Source organism: Glandiceps talaboti, chromosome 20, assembly GCF_964340395.1.
Source record: "Glandiceps talaboti chromosome 20, keGlaTala1.1, whole genome shotgun sequence".
Taxonomy (NCBI): Eukaryota; Metazoa; Hemichordata; class Enteropneusta; family Spengelidae; genus Glandiceps; species Glandiceps talaboti.
In genome coordinates, this window is record NC_135568.1 from 16,816,117 (window position 1) to 16,839,973 (window position 23,857).

At 35.6% G+C, this 23,857-nt stretch overlaps 2 protein-coding genes across 2 annotated transcripts; both read left to right on the plus strand.

Annotated features, from left to right (window-relative positions):
• The first annotated feature begins 8,246 nt into the window (after positions 1–8,246).
• Positions 8,247–12,490, plus strand: LOC144450619 (putative methyltransferase DDB_G0268948). The gene is made up of 5 exons (XM_078141264.1): positions 8,247–8,407; positions 8,708–8,819; positions 10,056–10,162; positions 11,858–11,995; positions 12,397–12,490. Exons 1-5 carry the CDS (start codon positions 8,247–8,249, stop codon positions 12,488–12,490), a joined length of 612 nt encoding a protein of 203 aa, XP_077997390.1.
• A 2,193-nt stretch (positions 12,491–14,683) lies between these two features.
• Positions 14,684–15,592, plus strand: LOC144450620 (glycine N-acyltransferase-like protein Keg1). The gene has a single exon (XM_078141265.1). The coding sequence runs from the start codon at positions 14,684–14,686 to the stop codon at positions 15,590–15,592; it is 909 nt and encodes a 302-aa protein (XP_077997391.1).
• Positions 15,593–23,857: the final 8,265 nt, after the last annotated feature.

Here is a 23,857-nt window from a genome sequence, read left to right on the forward strand (position 1 = left end):
TGTATTACTATATGTACAGTTACTATTATTATATGCGCTAACACTATGTTATTATGTGCAAATCTTAAGTTATTATGTGCATACTGTATTATTATATGTACAGTTACTATTATTATATGCGGTAACACTACGTCGTTATGTGCATACAGTAGTTTATTAAGGGCTTTCGTTAAGATCCCCCGCTAGAGGGCACACTTTCTCGCCGATTCAAACACGCACGCGCAGACTCGAGTTGCTGTTGTGTTATCCTTTTGTGAGCACGTCCCGTCGTCGTCTGTCATGGAGTCCCACGTCTGTTCTGTCAGATTTAGGTCTGTCAGCTTTCACAGCACGTTTCTTGACAAAGGGAGTCACTTTCTCTCATGTGCTCGACATGACTGAGGAAAATTTAATAAGTTTTCCTTTCCTTTTCTGACCCAAGAAAACATATTTCAGGATTTTTGTTGCAATATCTCAATGACACAGTCAATATCTGAAGGGGACTATTTGGTTTCTGTAAATTAAGACAATTTAAAAAACAAGACAGGAGTCAATAGACTAGTGTTAAAATCTAGTGTTTTTCTTTCAATATAAATCTCTTATAAAGATGTACAAATAAATCTTTCTCAAGTTGAGAATGAAAATTGAGGAACAACAAATATAACGAAATACAAAAAATAATATCTTCCCTGAGAACTTACAGGAATTGACTGATTCAAAGAAAAACAAGTTTAGTACTGATCAGAGTTGATTTTGGAACTGTTCTATAATTTAAAGTTGTAATTTAACGTAGACAGACGTCTTTCATACTAACTGCTAATTCTTCTACTTGCACAGAACAAGTTATTTAGAGGTACAATTGTGAACCATTGTGATGTGGTATAAGTATGAACAACGCATTCAAACTTAATGATTAATTAAAAAAAAAATTGCACTGCTACTCCATTTGAAAAAAAAAATTGATGCAGGACTGACAGTAGAAAAAAAAATTGCTGTCACTCTGACTGGGAAAAAATTTTGCTCCCATACCTACTTCCTCCATACCCCCCCCCCTCCCAGAAATCAAACGGTTCTCCCCTTAGTTACGGTAGATCTCGATCTAGACGTCACTAGGCGATCTAGTTGCCGCACGAGTTGGACCCCCTGTCAGCTCCCAGGCCCGGCCCGCCCCAAAGCTTCCCGGCACCGACTTCTTAAATCAAGTCGGTCATACCCAATCTTCTGACACCAAAACTTATTAAATTTTCCTCAGTCATGTCGAGCACATGAGAGAAAGTGACTCCCTCTGTCAAGAAACGTGCTGTGAAAGCTGACAGACCTAAATCTGACAGAACAGACGTGGGACTCCATGACAGACGACGACGGGACGTGCTCACAAAAGGATAACACAACAGCAACTCGAGTCTGCGCGTGCGTGTTTGAATCGGCGAGAAAGTGTGCCCTCTAGCGGGGGATCTTAACGAAAGCCCTTAATAAACTACTGTATGCACATAACGACGTAGTGTTACCGCATATAATAATAGTAACTGTACATATAATAATACAGTATGCACATAATAACTTAAGATTTGCACATAATAACATAGTGTTAGCGCATATAATAATAGTAACTGTACATATAATAATACAGTATGCACATAATAACTTAAGATTTGCACATAATAACATATTTAATGCACATAATAACATAGTGTTAGCGCATATAATAATAGTAACTGTACATATAATAATACAGTATGCACATAATAACTTAAGATTTGCACATAATAACATAGTGTTAGCGCATATAATAATAGTAACTGTACATATAATAATACAGTATGCACATAATAACTTAAGATTTGCACATAATAAACTATTTAATGCACATAATAACATAGTGTTAGCACATATAATAATAGTAACTGTACATATAATAATACAGTATGCACATAATAACTTAAGATTTGCACATAATAACATAGTGTTAGCGCATATAATAATAGTAACTGTACATATAATAATACAGTATGCACATAATAACTTAAGATTTGCACATAATAAACTATTTAATGCACATAATAACATAGTGTTTGCACATACAATAACACTAACTGTACATAAACTATTAAATGCACATAATAACATAGTGTTTGCACATACAATAATAATAACTGTACATAATAAACTATTAAATGCACATACTAACATAGTGTTTGCACATACAATAATAGTAACTGTACATAATAAACTATTAAATGCACATACTAACATAGTGTTTGCACATACAATAATAGTAACTGTACATAATAAACTATTTAATGCACATAATAACATAGTGTTTGCACATATAGTAATAGTAACTGTACATAGAATAATACAGTATGCACATAATAATTTAAGGTAAGCACATAATAAGCTATTGAATGCACATAATAACATAGTATTTGCACATACAATAATAGTAATTGCACACTTAAGTCAGTTGTGGCTTTCCATATATACGCATAATATAACACGGTGTTTATTGAACCAGACAGGCTGGGAGACGACTATTCTCTCATTCTCGCAAACCAGAGCTGTTATATCTATCGTTGCTTTTCTTAGCAAATAACTATTAAGCCTAAAGATCGATGATATACGTCAAAGGTCATTTTCTAGACAGAATATTTCACATTGCCCCTTAGTTACTGTGCTTTAAATGTAACTTTGTAACATGAAAGTGTCTGTGGGGTCAGACTTGACTAGCATTATATGCTATATTTCGTATTCCCATTACCTAATAACCAACCTTTGTCTACTTTATACTACAGACTGTACATGTAATTGTCTTTCTATATCTGTAATAAACGCTATATATGTATTATTTACCTCTTGCAATATGGATGTGTAAACTTGAACTTTGTCTGAACGGAAATGTCCAAATGTGTGGAGAGAATTGGTATTGACCTTAAATATGGAAGTCACGCTCATGGGTTCGTATATTATAAAAATGCTTACCTCTGAAAATATTGGTGTAAACAATTGGACGATGACGCTATGAACAATCTACTGATTCAGAAGTTATTGTTCAGATTTCAATGTTGACCTTGAATATGAAGGTCAAAGTCAAAAGTGAGTGTATGAATAGAAGGTGTACCTCAAACAATGGTGGTGTATACACTTAAATGATTTCTTTAGGTATAAAACTACCGAATGAACAATTTTCTATTTGACCTTGAATGTGTAGGTCAAGGTTAATTATTAACGTTGGACTTGAAGCTTATTTCTATAAACAGGTGTGTGTACATTGACATTATTGTAAGCTTTTTTCAGACATTTAGTTTTGACACGTTTGACCTTGACCTTTATCTTACGGTAGAATTGAAATTTGCACAATAACTAATCCAAGCTGTTGACCTGCCTCGAATATTGTTGGTCGTGTTTTGAGTATCATAAATGTATGCTCGATATACATAGTGTATTTATTAATATATTAAAAAGGCAACCAAAATGAAAAAGAATCGTAAGTTGTGCCATGTTTGGTTACAGCAATGTCTTTGATGATAATAAAGTGTATCACCCGCACCTTTAATGTATTATTTAGAAAATAATTGCAATCGTTTGATTTCGATTGTCCAACAGCTGAAAATGTCCGATGCTATTTTCGTAATAACGTAGATGTGTTCTCATTCCTACAATTCAGACATCGTGTCTAGATCTATCGATGGTTATTCAACCGAGCGTGAGAATGGTTGTTTATGATCAGATAGGTCAAATGACTACTGTATTGAAAACCGGCGATCACGCCATTGTTAGTGTGTTCTATTCAAACGAGACCTCTCCGTGACCACCTATTCCTGCTGCACCAATTGTACATGTTGCACAAATGCATTATTTCAGTTTTGTGAAATCATTTTTTTTTGTAGAATGAAGTGTTCTTCAAGTGACATCACTTGTTGTTTTCGGTTGTCTCATTTGGACATTACTGAAAATGTAATCTTAGACTGACCCTTAGTTCTTTGTGTCAATCGACTATATTCGCTCAAGAATGAAAAGGGTTGTTTAATCTCTAGCAGGTCAAATGTCTACTGTACTGGAAAACGGCGGCCTCATCATTGCAAAGTGCCGCCCTGGCCGTCTATTCCTGCACCAAAAATCAACGCTTCCTACAAATATATCACAAACTCAATTACAGCGAATAAAAATGTACATACATCCACTATTCTATGAATATTGTTTGGGAAAATGAATCGAATATGTGACTTGAAAATGTGTAGCACGTGCAGAATTAATTACTTATGCAGTCCTACGTGTGACCGATTGAATGTCGTAAACAATAGCTAGGGTAGGTATCGCATTCTGTATGTATCTCATGACCTACATCGACGGACAGAGCTAGCGCCACAGTAAGTGCCATCAAGGCAACATTTTTCTTCCACTAAAAGGAATTGAGAGGTGAGTTCGTTCTGAATGTGAAATAGTAACATCAGATGATTGCTTTCTTTAAGGAGATAAGTGTTACTGAAACAAAAGAATTTTGCAGGATAAATTCGACTCGTCAATATATAACCATGATAGCAAAGAACACACAATTGAGGCGCTAATAATATACTGGTTATAAACTTTAGTTGGTACACTTTCAGATACATCCTACGATAGTTGATATAAAAGTAAATCGTGTGCCATCATCAGCATATGTTAATTATTCTACAGGGTTAGTTCTAAATATGATTTTAAAGGTTTAACAGTTACCAAGGTAATTGTTACCAGAACGTATTTTACATGAACTTTGACACAGAGTAAGACGTTCACAATCAGACCAATCGCTAGCTGCCTCCTTGATAGGAGCTTCCTTTAGTACAATAATTCTCTATGCTTCCCTCTGTACAATAAATTCTCTCTCGTAAAATAACTGTGTTTAGATCGTCCGAGAGATGGAAGTAGAACTGGTGTGTAAGAATCGTTCACGTTTGAGCGAAACAAGTTCATACAGAACAGTGAATAGCATCAGGGTCATGAATTTGATTATCTATGGTGTTAGCAGCTTTGCCTTTGCGCATATACAGTCAGCCCGAGAATGTGAGAACATTCTCAGCGTACATAATATGGGATAATTGCGACCGTCAACATATCTGCAGCTGACAGGCACAATGTACATGTATGTTTCACCGTGATGTTCTTTGGAGGACACAATTTCTTACTTACGAATACACAAATCCTTGCCTCCTCTTTTCCTTCCAGATTCTCGCTATATATATATATATATATATATATATATATATATATATATATATATATATATATATATATATATATGTATATGTATATGTATATATATATATATATATATATATATATATATATATATATATATATATATATATATATATGTATATATACTGTAAACCTACATATTTTCACGACTAGAAAATTTTGCGATTCTACAGTCTTCATGTAGGTCACAAAGATTAATTTTCACTAATAACCATACTGGTACATTGTATTATGCAGAAATATATATAGTGAAGAACCATTTATATAAACACTTGCACAAGATATATTTTCATGAGCTATGTCTCAAATAAAACCATAGAAAACTACAAGTGCGACACTGCTCTCAGAACTTAGCTCATGTTATTTCGCCTATATTTTTACATTATTAATACAAAATCGAGAACATTTATAAGAGCTGTACAGTTTGAAATGCTACATTGTTCATTCATTTCCTTTGTATTGTACGATATGTAAGGACAAAGGTTACACCGTACTGTAAGTGGGTCAACAACAGACGTAAGAAACACGACACATGACATGGGGAATTTTGCATATAAATTGGGGATATTTTCATAAAATCTATCTATCTATCTATCTATCTATCTATCTATCTATCTATCTATCTATCTATCTATCCCTCGAGCCCCCCTACATCCCTACCACTCTCTTTGGTATCTCAGACAAATTCCCTATACTACTTATTAGCTTATGATTATATGTTTCCTGTTTCTTTGTAAGGTCTTCAAAATGGCATATGAGGCAAAGTTTCATGAGTTCTACAAAGGTGAAATGTCACAGAAGTATGTCAGTGACAGGCCCCCTCATCCACCACAAATAGCACAGACTATTGTTGAATTCCTCGAAGAAAAGGTCAGTGGTTTGTTTTGTTGGTACTACACTTTTAAGTATACAAACGTATATTGAAAGAGTATGCTTACAAACTCTTTGATGCAACTTTTTAATTCCCTTTTCCCAAATCAGCCTGCCACTATTAGTTTATTCCCCGATCAATGACTCCATCAATGTGTCTTGTCTGCACCTATTCCATTGCTTGTGAGTGACTTTCTTAGTCCTTATTTTTTTCTTTTGCGGCACAGTACACAACATCCACCCCTTCAACATTTGTGTAGCGTGATGACTTGGGTCATTGTACAATGGCTCAGATGTTGGTCTGTGTCCAGTTACTTGACTTTTCCTTTTACGGTGCTCAATATTTAACAATGATGGGCCAGAACAGCAGAAACAAAAACATCTGACACGTCTCAAGACACCTCCCAGTAAAATCGATAATGAACGACAGTCCATGTTAATTGCTATCGTTGTGGCTTGAGAACCAACCATGAATTATAAAATGGAATACATCTCTTACGTTTATATGTGGAGGACCCATTTTGTGTATTGTATGTTTTGTTCAGGCATTTCCTAAAAGTAAGAAACGTACGCATGTTGACTAAAGTTATTTTTTCAAGACTTCATCATCACAATCACCATTTACCTTCAACAGCATCAACATCATCAGGGTCCACTTTTCATCCGTCTTCACTACCTCCTAGAAACTGCATCCAATGTCAACAGTCCTTATTTCCAACTGGGTCTTGCGGCACACTCCTTTTTGGTAGGAAATAATGATTTCATTTGCTGCCAACCTGTGGGAGTGAATGTTTTCTCCGTTGCTGGACATCTTTAACAAGGTCCACCATGTCTGTTCTTGGAATATGCTTAGCTTGTCCTGATACGCCATTTAATCCCATTATTCCAGTCCGCATTATCAATCTGTTTCAATGTCTGGACGAGTGTTTTTAAGGCTTTTGGCACATGCACTTTCAAACAGTTCTTTTACAGGATACTCACATCATCCATGTTATCACTTAATGTTTCTAGACTAACCTCAGCCTGTCTCTCAACCATTTAGAGAAAGTATTGGCACAAGCAGCAGAGATTGAATTCACTATATTGACTTTGACTTGTCCATTTCTCTTGTCTTTGAGATATTGTTGATAGAGCTGATGTTGGAGTTTCATTTTTACGTCTTCCATAAGTCCCTTTCATGATAGAACTCTAATAGAATGTTGACGACGGGTTTAACTTGTTGTTGTTGTTCTGTTCTGTTGTTGTTGTTGTTGTTGTTGTTGTTGTTGTTGTTGTTGTTGTTGTTGGAGCAGCTGCTGTGACTGAATGGTGTTCAGTAATTCCTGTGGACCAAGTAACATCTACGTTGTATGTTCTACGTCATCCTTGCAAAATAAAGGCCATTTGGAGAGAAGACTTACTGGCAAGCCAGATCGGGCACCTTTAACAAAATTTCTATATGCTCGAATCTTTATCATTATGCTTGTTTCAAAACAGAAATAACTACCATGATAGCTAAGCTGACCGGTATTGCATAATGATTATATATCGTCGTAACATTCTACTACACGCATGTACATATCTAAATTCAATAGATCGTGCTATGTGACAATAAGAGTATAGAGTGTGTGTTTATGTACACGATCATATCTTTGTTTTGCTTTCCCTTAATCTCAATGTGAACGTGGAAATATTGAACTAAACACTTTGTTTACTCTGACATGATTATAGCACTTCCAAATTTGAAATGGCATTTTTCGCTTTTTGTTTACTTAGGGTTTGACCCACATGTAAACATACATGGAGATGACGCCTATTTTACACATCTTCAGCACACTAAATGAAGTTACCTGCTCAAGTTGCCGACTGTAACCATGGAGGCCATCAAACCTTATTTATACTCTTGTCTTGCAAAAAATATCATATAACTCACATTGCAAGGTTAACCCCCCAAAACCACCTCTGGCAACTGGACTATTAGGAGAGTGAAGTTCAGGATAATAACATGGGGGAGGTGTGAGGTGTGGCCCTACGCGAATCTTCGGTTTGTACTATGTACACACATGTATATACCACTGAAGGCATACACAACATAAATGTTATCATCTTCCACGATATAAAAATCATTTAATGGATAATAATTATCTTACAAAGTACCTAGTATGTTTTATCTCATTCTATAGATGCCTAAACCACACTCTTTTGTCGTGGATGTTGCTTGTGGTACAGCACAAGGTACTCGGATCCTGTCTCCTTACTTTGATAAAGTCATAGGATGCGATGCTAGTCCAGACCAGATTAAAATGGCACAGCACACTGAGAAATTGCCAAACATTGAGTATCGGTATGTAGAATATGTTACTCATTTTTTTGTTAGAGATTTATCATCGCTAGTCGAACATAACACTATTTTAGATACATGGTGAGCATGGTTTTCTGTTCACGTGTGTTAAGTGAATGACAAATGTTTTTGTTTTTGTTTTTTTTTAGATACCAAACAGATTATTTTACTCAAGGTTAATAATGTTGTGTGCATTTTTGTTTTAAAATCAACTTGTTGACCAATTTGAAAGTTTAATGCCTTAACAATGACCTTCCATTCCGGCAAATGTTAAGGTGATGCTAACTAATATTATCCACAAAGTGTTGGTACAGCTGAAGATCTGCCGATAGAGTCGGGAACTGTTGATGTCCTAACAGTTGCTTCAGCGATACACTTTTTTGAGTTGGATAAATTCTTCAAAGAAGCAGACAGGGTATTAATACCTGGTGGTGTCCTAGCTGTTTAAACTTTTTGGAAAACCGACATCACAAGTGGAAATGGTTCAGAAAAGGCCAATCAACTACTTGCAAAGGTAAATAACGTTGTACAATGAACTACACATGGTTAGTTTTTAGGTATTGAATGCTGGTATAGAATGAGGTGAATGTTTAGCCTTGTAACAGTTTAGGACATCTAAGATTGAATACGGTTTTCACTTTATTATGGCGAAATCAATTTCGATTTAAAGCTTACAGTTGAACTTTAGGTAAACTTTTTGACATATTTGGTTAAAGTAAAATCTGAGCTATCAGAAATCTGATGCTGCATCTCTGGATTATCTTGTCCAAATCGATATGACGCGGTTTCCATGGTAACAGTGACATCATTTTTAAGGATACTAAAACATTAATAATAACGTCACATTTCGGATTCCAGAATTACTATTATTATAATCAAAGTATTTATATATGTTTTTGGGGGGACGGGGAAGTCATTGATTACAGATCAAGGTCATTGTCAAAATTCAAGGTCATTTTAATACTTTTGAAATATTGACAAGTATTTCTATAACTAACATCAGACATGATCTTTACAGATGAAAATTTCGCAAATAAAGGCAAGAATAAAATTATATAACCTTTATGGAAAAATACAGCAAAAAAACCATATTCGAGGTTGCTTTGTTACAAAATTCTGTTACCAAGACATCTGACGTCAAAATCTTCAATTATCCGTAATACGAAAACACTGAATATTCCAGGGTCTGTAAACAGGTTTTATGGGACGGGTAACTCAGTTATTAGCAAATGACCTTTTCGATTCATGGTCAAGGTCACAGTCTAGTTACAGGGTCACCTCAGGTCTCACCGGTGAGAAATAGCAAGTTATACAGTCCTTCAGAACATTTGTAAGAAAAGGATATTTGGGATTTGCTTCACAAATTCTGTTACCAAGACGACTGGTATCAATCTGCAATCATACCAAAGAATAACAATTCTGAATATCGCAGAGTCCCGAGTATAATCGGGTGCATGTATTCCTTAGATCATAGATTTTGGAGGGGACCTCTCCGAGATCTATGCTTAGACTAAAATTAGTTGGTGTGGGTACTCCATGTCAGTCTCTGGCTTTACTAGTGACTGGATTATCAGAAGCTCCATCTCACAACGACGAATCTTATCAAAGTCTAGTGCAATCCTGTTCATTTTATTCATTTTTTCCAATGCAGTATAAAGAAACCATTAATCGTCATCCACCGGCAACCTATTTGCATCCACAGCTAGCAATTAGTGACGAGTGGTATTCTTTGGCACTGCCATATGAAGAAGTCAAAAGGTAAATTGCTATATCTCCTTTGAAGTTCCTGATTGTATGTATTTCATGAATTGAAAATGCCGAACATGAATTCAGCCTATCACATGATTCATAATAACACGAATTTATATATTCTTCTCGTTTAATATTATCAGTAGATGTAAACTGAATGCCTCCCGTAATGGCAAAACTATACATCTTTGTTCCTACGTACACACATTGTTGGAAAGCATAATTCTGAGTTATAGTTATCATACATGATGTACCCCATTATTGGAAAGTGATTACATGAAATTACATGATATTTGAATCTTGCATAATTAAGACATTGCCTAATTATAGGAAACTCATTAATCATGGAAATGCATTATTAACATTATAAGTTACATCAACAAGTTTTGAAGAACACGCGCACTTCTTTACCATCAATACATGTACTAAACTATCCCAAACTTAAAGCCTGCAGTCTTAAGATATTAATATTGTCTAATTATCAAACTTGATCACTTATGCGGAGTCATGATGGGTGAATGGTTAGCGTGACCGGCTTGGAATCTACAGGTTGCAGGTTCGAGCACTGTCGCTGCCTGCTGTTTGTTTCTGAGTGGCTAAAGTCCTTGGGCAAGATTTGAACCACGACTGTGCCTCAGTGAACCCAGCTGTATAATTGGGGACCTGGTAGGATGTAGGTTGCAATGTGAAGGCTTTAATCCTATGCGCTGAAATGGCTGCAATGGATTGTATGCTCCCCGGGGAGTTGAGGAAGACTAAAGGGTTGTTGTGCCGTTCTAATCCGAGCCAGGGGTAATAATTGTAAAGCGCTTTGAGCACGGCGTGGGAAAGCGCTATATAAGAACCCAACATTATTATTATTATGCAAATTACACATCGCAGTTAAAAGTATTATTAAAATATAGCTTAATTATCAAAGGCCACAAATTATGGAAATGAAATTATTATCATAAACTATAGCAGTCATTTACAGTTTGTTATTTATCAATGAATACACCATTTTATAAAATCATTAACTAAACACATTACTCATTAAATCTAAACAACTGTGCCAATAGGCGTTATGGGATATACGTGTTGAGTTATGTGCCAAATCAGGTGGAATTTGAAGTGTGCAATCTTAAGACATAGCTTAACTACTGAAAATCATTAATTGTTCAAATAATGAGCCATTAACAGTAAAAGCTATGCCAGTAAAGTTCACAGGACATGTGCGCAATGGTATGGTTGATATATATACCACATCATTTGAAAATATACTTTGCATTCTTAAGATATTGCCTAATTACTAACAATCACAAATCATTTAAATTACTTATTAAAACTAAGTACTATGCTAATAAGCTTTATGTGACGTGTATTTGTTAATTATGGTTGATGCATGTGCAAAATGTTGCAGTATTCCATGTATGCATTCTTTAGATATAGCTGAATTACTGAGAAAACCATTAATTATGCAAATTACTAATTACAACTAACACTACACCAACTGACTTTGTAGGACACTTGTGCTTTGTGATGATGTATGTACCAAATGCTACGGAATTTGAAGTGAGCATATTTTATAGATATACCATCCCCAGTACAGGGGGTGGTTTATTGCTTAAATAAATGGGTATAACGAATCAAAGGACGTTAACATTAGTCAAAATATATTTTTTAAGAAATAAATCTTATATGTACATGTGTCTTTGAATATTGCAGGATTGATAGTTTATCTAACACATGGGAAACTACAGTTCGGGGTTTCATGGCCTACATACACTCCTTTACCACGACAAAGGCATATTTGAAGAATAATCCCGACGATGGTCCTAAGGTAGTACAGAAACTTAAAGAGGGGTAAGAATTCAAACTTCATCGTATTTTAATCCTCAATGGATCGCGTGCAGAAAGGGCTATATGAATGGACTGTGACTGTGCTACATGTATCCGTCGTCCATTACTAAATAAATATGTCATACATAAATAGTAATCATGTAATAATACATGGTTTATTAAAACGGAATTGTGACCAAATAAAATGGTCAAAGTGCTTGAGTTCATAAATCAGTAAAACAACCATGCTGGGTATAAAAGATGACGTCACTTAATTGTGTGACTTTGAACAATTTGGAGGTCATTTAGTCATAACAATGCATATTTGATGTTTTGCCTTCATTAAAAAAGATTTAAAATGGAAATTTTAAATTAATACAGGGAACTTGAACTACGCTACATTAAATGATTTTGGTTAATTGCAGTATCCTGGAAGCAATGGACGTGGTTGAAGATGACTGTATTACAACAGTAACACCGCTTCCCCTGGTGATGGCTCGTAAACCATTCAATATTTAGTTACCGTTATAATTAGCTTTGGTATAATGCGTACTATAACAGAAAAAGTATACATATGGTTATGATAATAGAGTTATGGTACCTAGGCAGAATATGCTCCAACTCAAATACTATCACCATCACTACTAGTAGCACACCCATCATCACCACCACCACCACCACCACCACCACTACATGTACTAGAATCCACCACCACCACCACCACCAGTATTTTACATCGTTGATATCATACTAATACACAAATTTTCGCCAGCTGTATGTTACATTGATATTGTATAGGACAACAAGGATACAGTAATGTATTTTGTACTTTCTGTTCTGTACTTTAATCTCAATTTTGATCCTATTTTCACTTTTGCATTGTGACTCCTTTTACTAATGGAATTAAAGTGTCCTGTTGAAAACTACTACTACTACTACTACTACTACTACTACTACTACTACTACTACTGCTGCTGCTGCTGCTGCTGCTAGTACTGCTACAACAACAACAACAACAACAACTACTACTACTACCACTACTACTACCATGATTTAAGTTTTTTCAGAAAATTATGCATTTACAAAAAAAATGAGACCATGGAAGAGGATTATACATAATATAGAGGAAATCAAAAACTTGCCTTGGTTCTAACTGTTCTAAAGTTTTGGACACGAAATCGTCTCCTTAGTGGCAGAAGTTCAAAACACTTAGGCAAAATGTGGCCTTCATAATTTTTTACTAAACAACATAATAATTCACTGACACTAGTCTGCTTTTTGCCGCCCCCCCCCTCCTCCCCTAATTTATTGCATGCATTATATACTTTGATGGGAACGTTCGTGCAACAAGTCCACCAAATCGACACAAAACAGAAAATGTTAAGACGGACTCAAGAAAACTGCGGTAGACCTGCAAGACTATACCATTTACATTTAGAGCCCTCCGTTTTTTGGAGAAAAAAAATAAAACTCCAGATTGACATTTCATGTGAAAGTGTTCGCCTTGACATTCAACTTATAAAATATCATCAAATATTGTCCCTAAATATCTATACCCAGTCACCCATTCTACTCTCAATTGGCAAATAAAAGTCCGGACACTACGGTACACTGCTCCTGCACGGATGTTTTTGCACATCATAATTAATATTTGACGCGTGTTTGTAGAAGATAAACACGTTTGTTTTTCAAGCAATATCGTAAGTGATAAATATTGTGTACCCAATAATTTACTTGTTTTGATATCTATATATAACTAACTTAGTTTCTAAATATATGATTGTTTTGGATTTTGTTCTATTGGTTGTTGGTGTATGTTTGTAGGCATAGCACAAATAATGTACGTATATATCCCTGTCAACTATTGAGTACATTACTGAACAATAAATATGTCGCAGCTAAACATACCTCATTTGAAAATATGTATTTACCCATTTGCCTACCTAGCTACCTATTTATTTTTTTATTTATTTTATCGATTTATATATATATATATATATATATATATATATATATATATATATATATATATATATATATATATATAAATATCCGTTTGTTTGTTTGTTTGTTTGTTTGTTTGTTTGTTTGTGTGTCGCTGATTGTTTGGTTGATTGATTGAAACAGTCAGTCAGTCAGTCAGTCAGTCAGTCAGTCTGTCAGGGAGAGAATGAGTGAGTGAGTGAGTGAGTGAGTGAGTGAGTGGGTGAATGTATGTGTGTGTGTGTGTGTGTGTGTGTGTGTGTGTGATGTTTCACGTCCAATTGGCAATTTCAACGATCTCTGTCGTCCTTCCTAATTATAGGATGACATCACACATCACACTTCTCATTTGATTGTCAAAACCCAATTAAAATGTTATTTCTGAACTGTTACTATGTTAAATATTGCAGGATAATGCATTGTGATATTCATTTAGAACCCATCATTCCATCCAGGCGCAAACGAACGAAATAACACACACACACACGCACACACACACACACAATACTGTTCCATGATTATAGTATAAATTAACTTACTTTTCAGTATAGGTTACTATGGCAATATTTAATCGAGTCCAAGGTAGAAAAAAAAAGTATATCAACTATTGGCCGCTGAGGTCGTTTATAATAGTCGGTGACACCAGTCTGACCTGTTCATAGTTCAAAGACCATTAGTTCTGAACTGTGTGTGCAACCATTATCCGTCTACTCTGCCGTAAATTTAACTATGGATATATCTCAAGATCCACAAGCCTTGGAACTGCTCTTAAATCATCTTGAAGATAGACTGCCTGAGTCCCTACCGATGTACAATCTTGTGAGACATGTCAGAGACCGGAAATTGGACAGAACACAGATATTTGTTGACGACAGAAATATCAGGAATTGTACCACTGTATTATGCATGGCTCTAAATGTATGGGCTGAAGTCAACGACATCGGTTGGTACATATATAGCGAAAATGCAGACAGGCTTGTATCGATGTTTAAACAAGTCAAGCTTACTGAGCGTTGCTTGGATGGTTTCAGTCAACACGACACAGTCAGCTTTCTGTGTCTGGACGGTAAATTTCTGGAAACCATCAACCAGTATATGGACACACACGGGTACCAAATTGATAAACAGTACAATGAACTGTTTCGATTGTATGTAAGGCATTTGAACAAAGACGCAATAGCGAGTATGGCGCAGAAAATACCGGCTCTCCCGCAAGGTTTTACAATGGCACCACTGAGACTAGAGCATGCAAATCTTGTCACATCTAAAGCTATCTACAGTTCACCATCCCGTCTTCCATTTTTGAGAAAAATGATTGAAATTTTTCCATCAGTTGCCATATATCCACCCAACCAAGATGAACCTGTGTCATGGTCTCTGTTAATGCAACATGGAGAACCTGGGTTTGGTTATACTGATACAAAGTATAGGAATATGAAGTTTGCTCAGATACGACAAGCGGAAATGATGTCACGTCTTTTGGATTATGGCTACAAAGCAGTGTGCACATCAACCCAAGATGATAATACAGCAATGAAGGAAGTATTCAAGAAGTATCCCGGTGTAAAACCCCTACATCTGATTCATTATATTATGTTCAAGAAATCACCAAATAAGTCAACAACTTCAAAACTGTAGTGTTGAAAAAAAAACCGATTTAGTGTCTAGTGATTATACAATGTTCAGTATTTCATGTTTATTTTAAAATGATGCATTGTTTCATATCGTGTCTACATACATACATACATACATACATACATACATACACACACAAACACACATACATACATACATACATACATACATACATACATACATACATACATACAAAGTGCACACAAGAGATGTGGAGAAAGAAATGCATAGTAGACTGAATGTGTCACGTGAATACATGTCCATAACAAACGTCCAAGTCGAATGTTCATAGACAATTTTTTTTTGTATTTTCAATTTCTGAACAATGTTTCATCAAAATTGTTTTAAATAAAATTTCACTAGGAATAATTTTTTCAGGCAGACGACCTCACATCAATTACTTTAATTGATATGCAGGTGACGACTTAGTGATTAAAGTAAAGTATCCACACAAGTGATTAAAGTAAAGTATCCACACAAAGAACAGTGTGATTCTATGAATATGAATGGTTTCTGTACATAAAAGTGTAATTATCTTTCTGTGCGTATATGTCTGCATAAAAAAGAAAGTCACTAAAAGCAATTCCCAAAACAAAAAAAAGCAAGGACAAACCAAATAGCTCAGAGTCGCTCAATGTGAATATTTATTAACTGCGACCTCTATTCTCGTAAAGCTGCTTCCTAGATTGATCTGACACGTTGACTAACTTTAAAAGGAGAAGTATTCCTTACCTAGATTAAGATTTTGAGTTGAACACTATATTTTAAGGCATCGAAGTAATCGTCCACGACACAAAATCAGCTGATATTGGCATTGACAGTATGGTTTGGTTACGTATGATTTTGTTAATGTCCATAAATCATTTAGACTGGAAGATATGTCATATCACGCCGGCATCACCAGCCTGTGGAAGTGGTTGACCGACGTGTGAGGTATACCTTAGAGACTGTACTAAGATAAACCAGTTTAATAAACTGCACAGCACATCAATTGCAGAAAGATCATCAGGTAGTCAATGTACGAGAACTTGTCACATGACTTGCAAGACGTATTCTCAGGCTGACATGACTGGGTATGACGGAAATATTTTACAATGTTTGTATGGGAGACACTTGACGGATGAAGAGTGTGGGCTACCGTGAGATGATATACGATATTTGAGATAATATAGTCATATATAGTTAGCAGTGACTGTCTCATTTTAATTTGTTTATTGATATTTGAATACATGGAGTACTTGGTTTAAAATACCAATCACACATTTATACATATATGCTCATGAATGGTTTCAATACTGTATCATTCACAGGTGTTAAAAATTACTTTCTGGTTACAAAGTATTTGGTACTTGATATTTGTAAAGTGTAACTACGAGAACACTTTGATATTTGTAAAGTGTAACTACGAGAAAACTCTACATCTGTCAATTTTACAAGAATATGAAATTCTCGTTTACATCGTTATAGAGTTAAGGACAGAATACATGAAACCTACAACAAATCCTATTGCTTACTTTCAAAAATATCTCAAAAATGTGCTTTTCAATAAAACCAGTTCAATAAAAAGTTAGTTTAATATGGTTGTGAAAACGTTTTCCACAGTTTGTGATTTACTCATTTGCATGAATATTTTGGTTACGCTTTGAGCTATATGTGGGGTGAAGAGACATTCAGAATTACTTGTAAGGGGATTTGCCAAGATATCAAAATCTGATTGTTGTATGACAGAGTAACTAATAGACAACACAGGATACAAAAGACGGCATTGTCATGTATGGGTCAATACTTACTGAAGTTGTGTTTATTGATTGGTGATGACTGGTGCGTTGCCGTATACAAATGATGATCTGAAGAGTAGTTTTTGTAATGATTAATGAACGAGAGGAGTGCTATAGTTTAGATGTTGCACCAACCGAGTGTGTAGCAGCGGACCACGAGATTGGTGCAATATCTAAACTATAGCACCACTCGGGTTCATTAAGCAGCTTACACCACGTCGACTCACCTGTATGCAAATATTGCTTGACCAATCAAATTGGGCCATGTAGAAAGTTAATACTCAATGTTCATAAACACATATTTTGGAGTATAATGATTGGTTAATGACGTAAGAAAATACTGCATGACGAACACATGTCAAATTCAATGTTCATAAACACCTGTTTCAGAGTCTAATAATGGTTGGATAGTCATGTACAACGACCTGGCACTTCTCAATCACGTGATATGTCTGATCTTGGGAGCGTTTCACATTCGGGTGTTTGCTACCAATAATACGAGAGCATGTATGAAGACAGTGAAGGGGACAGGGGCATCGGGTATCTTCATCACAAGAGGACATTAAGGACTTCAGATAGCTCGGCAGAAGGAAACTCACAGGATTTTGGAAATCTTGTGGTGAAAATCCTGGCGAACCCAGTACTAGTTCTGCTTGTCGAAAAAAGCCATCACAAGTTGTCGCCGCACATACACTCCTCCATTAACTCCGTTTGTAGCGCCAACAACTCATTGCTGAGAAGAAAGCTTGTCACCGAAGTGAAGCGGTTAGTCTTTCAAAGTGTTCGTAAATCGTGGCTCGACCACAACAAATGCATTCCTTGTAGAGGTGTAGCTACAGAACGAAGTGTGAAACCACGAATTATGTGAAAAACCACAAATGTCATTACTGGTGGGTATACACTTAGTACTACTCCGTGCTGGACATTCGTAAATTTAACGGATTAAGTGATATAATATATTTTTGTGACCAGTCATTAAAATGACAATTAGATGGACTATGACGAAGTTATAAGCTTACTCAGAGGTTTTTCGAACAAATTGTGTAGGGTTTTTCTCCAGTACTTGCCAAGCAGCACATTTACGCATTAAAAGACTCCTGAATATACTTATCAACAAAGTGAATATAAAAAACCCCAATTTTTTTTCAGTTTTGTGTACGTGTTTGAGTTTTGCTAACACACAGCCCAGTCAATGTTGAATCAACGTTTAGGCGTGGCAACACGTGTACTATATATGCAAATGGTTATTGAGCCAACGTACTGCACAGTTTCATTGTGATCGTTAACAGGTGTACAGACACTTTGTATTAAAACTGTCATGTTCGCTGGAGTTCAGTTCACGGGAATGGGACGACGAGTTGTACAACTTCGACTCATTTGACTTAGAAAACATTAATATATTATTGAAAATTCTACATTTCAGAGAACTAATATTGAACAAGAATGTCATATTAGCAGCGTACTGCAGAGACGCCGCTAAATTCGCCAAATTGGAAGACACTAATACTGACAACGTTGAAGAACAGAAGATAAAGGAAAATGAGGGAAGTACGAATTCGGGATTGCACTTCGAAGTGAAGATTAATCAAACGGAGGGAAATGTGATATATGTAAAAAATTACAGGAAATAATTGATGTACTTTGAGCCAAAGACGTTTGATCTGTACAAGTATGTACGGTAACTACGTACAGTGCTTTATCTAAATATTGCATCGTGCCAGTGCAATATGTCTGAATATTGCACTGGACGAGTGCAATATTACACAATGTCTATACAATTGTGTATATTGCACTATTGAAAAAATGGTTTCTAAACACACGTGACATGGTGTAACTGCTGATATCTCATTCTTGTCAAATCTTTCTCAAAGTAAACACAGCTGGCCTGAGACCTGTCTGTATGTTTTCTTCTGTTGTTTTTTTGCGTTTTCTTTCTGAGATAAGCTTTGCCTGCAAGTTCACAAATAATGCCTCTTGAAGGAGTATGCAATCAGGAGGTAGAAGTTAAGACTACCACTCCTTGCCTCCCTGTGACTCTTGAATGCCACACCTCCACGTCATTGTTTGTTCGTACACTCTGCATGTAACAGGACCATGTGGAGAGGGGTATTATGGTCGACTCGACCGACTGTACACTGACGTAATCGAAGACCTGTACATGGTGTATATGAAGAAAAAAGAGGACTAAGTAATCCAATTTTGCTGAATGTTTTTGATATTAAGATATAGTATTAAACAATGTAATTTGTGATCATAGCTTCAAATACAGTATATGCATTTAAAACAACCCACATTTCTTCAATACTTTACAAAGGTAACAAATATATCACCAAAACAGATGATTTTGTTATAGCCAGTGCAATGGATTATTGAGGTTTACAAAACAATGTTCAATAGTACTGTCCCTCTTACTGTTGATAAATAGTACATTTCATTCTTTCAGACATACCTCTGATAACTTCTCTGTGTTTGCCGTTGTTCTTAACTTTGCAAACATAGTAGTGATGACTTCTGCTGGTAGACAAGGAAATGCCATAAGTTGTTTCAGTAGTTTGTAAACATTATCTCTTGCCATGTAGCTGTTCCGCAGCTCTACACTTTGGAAATTACGCCATGTAGCTTGTCGCCAATGGAAAACACACCTCCTGATCTTCACATAGGGAAATACTTCCCGCAGTGCGTTCCATATAGCCGATTCGAGATCGACCATAATTGTCTGACATTCTTCTCTGAAAGGAGTGAGTTAATCGCCTTGATAACTTTAGCCTTGTAGTCTGAAGCACTTTTTCTAGACACCGGTGCAAAGCATAAAGGCACATGTGGAAGTAAATAATAACAAATTAACATACATTATTATTATTGTTGTTGTTGTTGTTGTTGTTGTTGTTGTTTGATACATTGTGTCCATTATTTTACTACATGTATATGTTCTGTAATCCAATATTTTACCAATTACAACCCAAGGCATTCGAAATAGGCCTGTATCTTTGTTTACAAATATTTTTTCTTTGTTTGCTTTTTTCCTTAACAGTATGTTTTCCCTATAAGATGTCATGAAGTAAAACAAAAGTTATTTTCTGTATACCATAATCATTTATAGCATTCATATCAATTGAAAAGTATATGTTGCAGTATGTGATGGCTCTCAAATAATTATTATCTTAACAGTGTTAACAGTAAGTACGTAGTTATGGAGTATAAACATATATATGTTATAAAACTTTGTAATACTATAAATTATATAGTTACATATATATATTTGAAATAATAAATGTTAATGTGAAAACATATATTCATACTTTTACCTGTTTTGTCTCGCCACCCTTTTAAAGGAAACAGTGGATGTTGAGTAATTGGTTGAATGATGCTTTCACAAGTTTGAAAGTACCACCAATTAATGTACCACTGTTTACCCCTGGACAAATAATTCAGCTGCTCTTCACTAGCAAATATCATGTGTCGTTTTCCAGCACTATTCCTCAGCACATCTTTCCACAGGAAACCTATGACGAACAATATAATATGGACATTGGTGTTTCAAGTGATAATGCATACCATTAACACCTTATACTTCCAAAGGCTAATATTTCCGTTGATACTAAATTAAAATTAACAATATCAGTTCAGGTATTAAAGTCTGTGTCCAAATTATAACTCACTTGCTTTAGCCTTCATGTGCATTACTATTTTGCTGTGAAAAAGTTCCAAATATAATCTATATTAATTATCTTCTGCCTCAAATCTGCTGGTTGTTGAGGGCACATCTTGTGTCTCAGTCGGTTGGCTTAAAGTTTTGATGAGCTAATCCTGGGCAACGATGGTGATGGTCTCTCTGGGTCAACCTTAGTCTTCAATATATCCTCTACAATATTGCCGGTTGACTCAAACACATTCTCCGTTGCCTTTGCCTTAATGCTGGCTACAACATCTGCCACCATGAGTTGTCCTGGTTCACCGGGATGAAGATGTTCATGTGCACCAGGTTCGAACCGATCTTCACCAAGCTGCCACACGGAAGCCAAACAGTATACATGTTTGTTACGCTTTGGACATCTGCAAGAAAAAAAAAGAACTTAGATATGGCATATTTTTGTACAATGACAATTTTTCTTACAGATCACTGACATCAACACTGTTAATAAAATGACAGTTTTTCTCGAGATCACTGATATCAGCAGTGTTAACGAAAATTAAAATGACAATGTTTCTTACAGATCAATGATATCAACACTTAATAAAATGATTGATCACACTTACGACCAAATCAATCTTGTCCGGGTTGTTCTCTTCATTATGTAGGCATAACCCATGGCGTCAATCAGTTTCTTCTTTGACGTTGTGCTGACCCCTCAACAATGTGATATTGTATATTATCATCAGAATCAGTTGTATCAGCAGCATCAGCAGTGATTGAGATGTCCTCCATAGAATCCTCTTCGTCTTGGTGAACGTGGCCAATATCAAAATCGTTTGCGTGTGTATGTTGTGTAAAAGATATTCATTTATCTAACTAGGTGTTTGGCGACATGTATAAACAGCGACATGTCTGAATCCAACGCAGTAATTACAAATTCATGACACTGTTCTTTATCCTCCAAGGCTTTTCTCAAGCCGTAAAAATAAAAATAAAAAACGACATTCTCCTCTCTTTCCATGAGGTTTGTCCTCATATGTTTATTAAAATAATTAGAAGTAAAATATAGATAACATTCTGGCATATTTAGAACATGTGATCATTTCCTCATAGATTTACGTAACAAAGTCGACAATAATATGTGGTTGTATGCGTATTCAAGAAAATTTCACGTCATAGGACACATTACAGAAGAGCAACTTCAATTTACAATATTGGCGCAAGTCGAGGCCAGAAAACGATTACCACTAAACCAAGCCCCCCCCCCCAACCCACAATATCGATATTACCAGGGACATCATAGTATTAACAATCTCTCGTTCCAACCCAAACGAAGAAAGTGCTTGATGGCAGAAATATCTAACTTCTTTTTCACCATTGTTGGCATTACCAAAGAAACAAGGTCAAGTTTAATTCACCTTATTACAGTGCTAGGCTTCAGTCCATCGTACAGATCAATATACACTGTAGCAATACAAAAATTGGATAACGTACAATTATTGGAAAGTGAACAAGTTACAATCTTGGTAACGCTGGTTACATTTCGCTTTTTTGGTTACACTTTTATATTCTTCCCTAATACAGGATCCATTACTGTACATCTATTTCAAGTAAATTTGACAATCAGCCTGTTACGTGTTATAATATATCCAGCAATTTTAAATGTACACATTTCAAGAAATCAAAAGAGGAAAAAAATTAAACACGTTTAGAATCATATTTATATTCGCAACGACGCCAGTGACAGCACACATGAATTTAGTTTATTTAAAAATAAACGTACAGGTGTGTAAACAGACTCAACCACATTGTTCACGATATTCGTGGAGGGGAATCAAAGGGAGAAGTCCCTTCTATTGTTAATCTTATTTTCATTGTTCGCATGCGCAGTAGGTCTATTACATGTGTTAAGAGTTCATGGCAACTACTCGTACATATTACGCCAAACGTTGTTCTCTAATTATTTACACGTAATTCAAAACACTTTCTTTTACTAACAAAATTCATGCTACGTTGACCTATGACCAACTATGGTATTGAAGTACTTAACCCGGGTACTTGACATATATTGACCCTTATTGCTGGTCCTGAGTGAAATAAGCTTAGAAATAACTGTTTGATATTTACATTTCACTCGGTTTCTTAAATCATAATTACAATATATAATAGTGACAAACACAGCATCTGATAAGACCAGCGATAACGAAAAGGTGGTGATAATCCGCCAAGAATACTCATACGCTGCGAAATTTATATTTCCGCCTTCCATACTAAGATAAAAAAAAAGCAAATGACTTGTGCACGTGACATGTTCTGAATAATTGTTGTCACATGACTGTCAGGGATACTGATGAAGATTGGTGGGGGGGGGTATAAATGATATTGAATATATATTAGAATTTCATTGCTAATATAACAAAATCACCATGTAAGGCGTTAAGTGTGAGCTTTACAAATTGTTGATAAATACTAGACCAACTGATATGTTTACTGAGAATCTACTGAATGGAAGGTATACGGGTAAGAACATATGTTACTTGTCTAGTTTGGAGATGTAAACATTTTATTGGTGGACTGTTAAGGGACTTGAGTTTGTTAACAGCTGGCCGCCGATTTGGTTAAAATTTGCCATCTCGTCTAAAACACCAATACATATGATATCGTTTGACGATAGATCATCATCATCATCATCATCATCATCACCATCCATCATCCATCATCCATCATTCATCATTCATCATTCATCATCAATCATCATCAATCATCATCATCATCATTATCACCACCACACAAGTAGCAGCATCATCCTTATCAGAATCAGATTCTATCAATCCGTCAGTCTGTCCATAATATGTT

Excerpts from the sequence above, each read along its gene's own strand:
- LOC144450619 (XM_078141264.1), top strand. The coding sequence starts at position 8,247 with ATGCCTAAACCACACTCTTTTGTCGTGGATGTTGCTTGTGGTACAGCA. Across the intron at positions 8,820-10,055 it reads TCTTCAAAGAAGCAGACAGG|TATAAAGAAACCATTAATCG; the intron begins GTATTAATACCT and ends TTTCCAATGCAG. Across the intron at positions 10,163-11,857 it reads CCATATGAAGAAGTCAAAAG|GATTGATAGTTTATCTAACA; the intron begins GTAAATTGCTAT and ends TGAATATTGCAG.
- LOC144450620 (XM_078141265.1), top strand. The coding sequence starts at position 14,684 with ATGGATATATCTCAAGATCCACAAGCCTTGGAACTGCTCTTAAATCAT.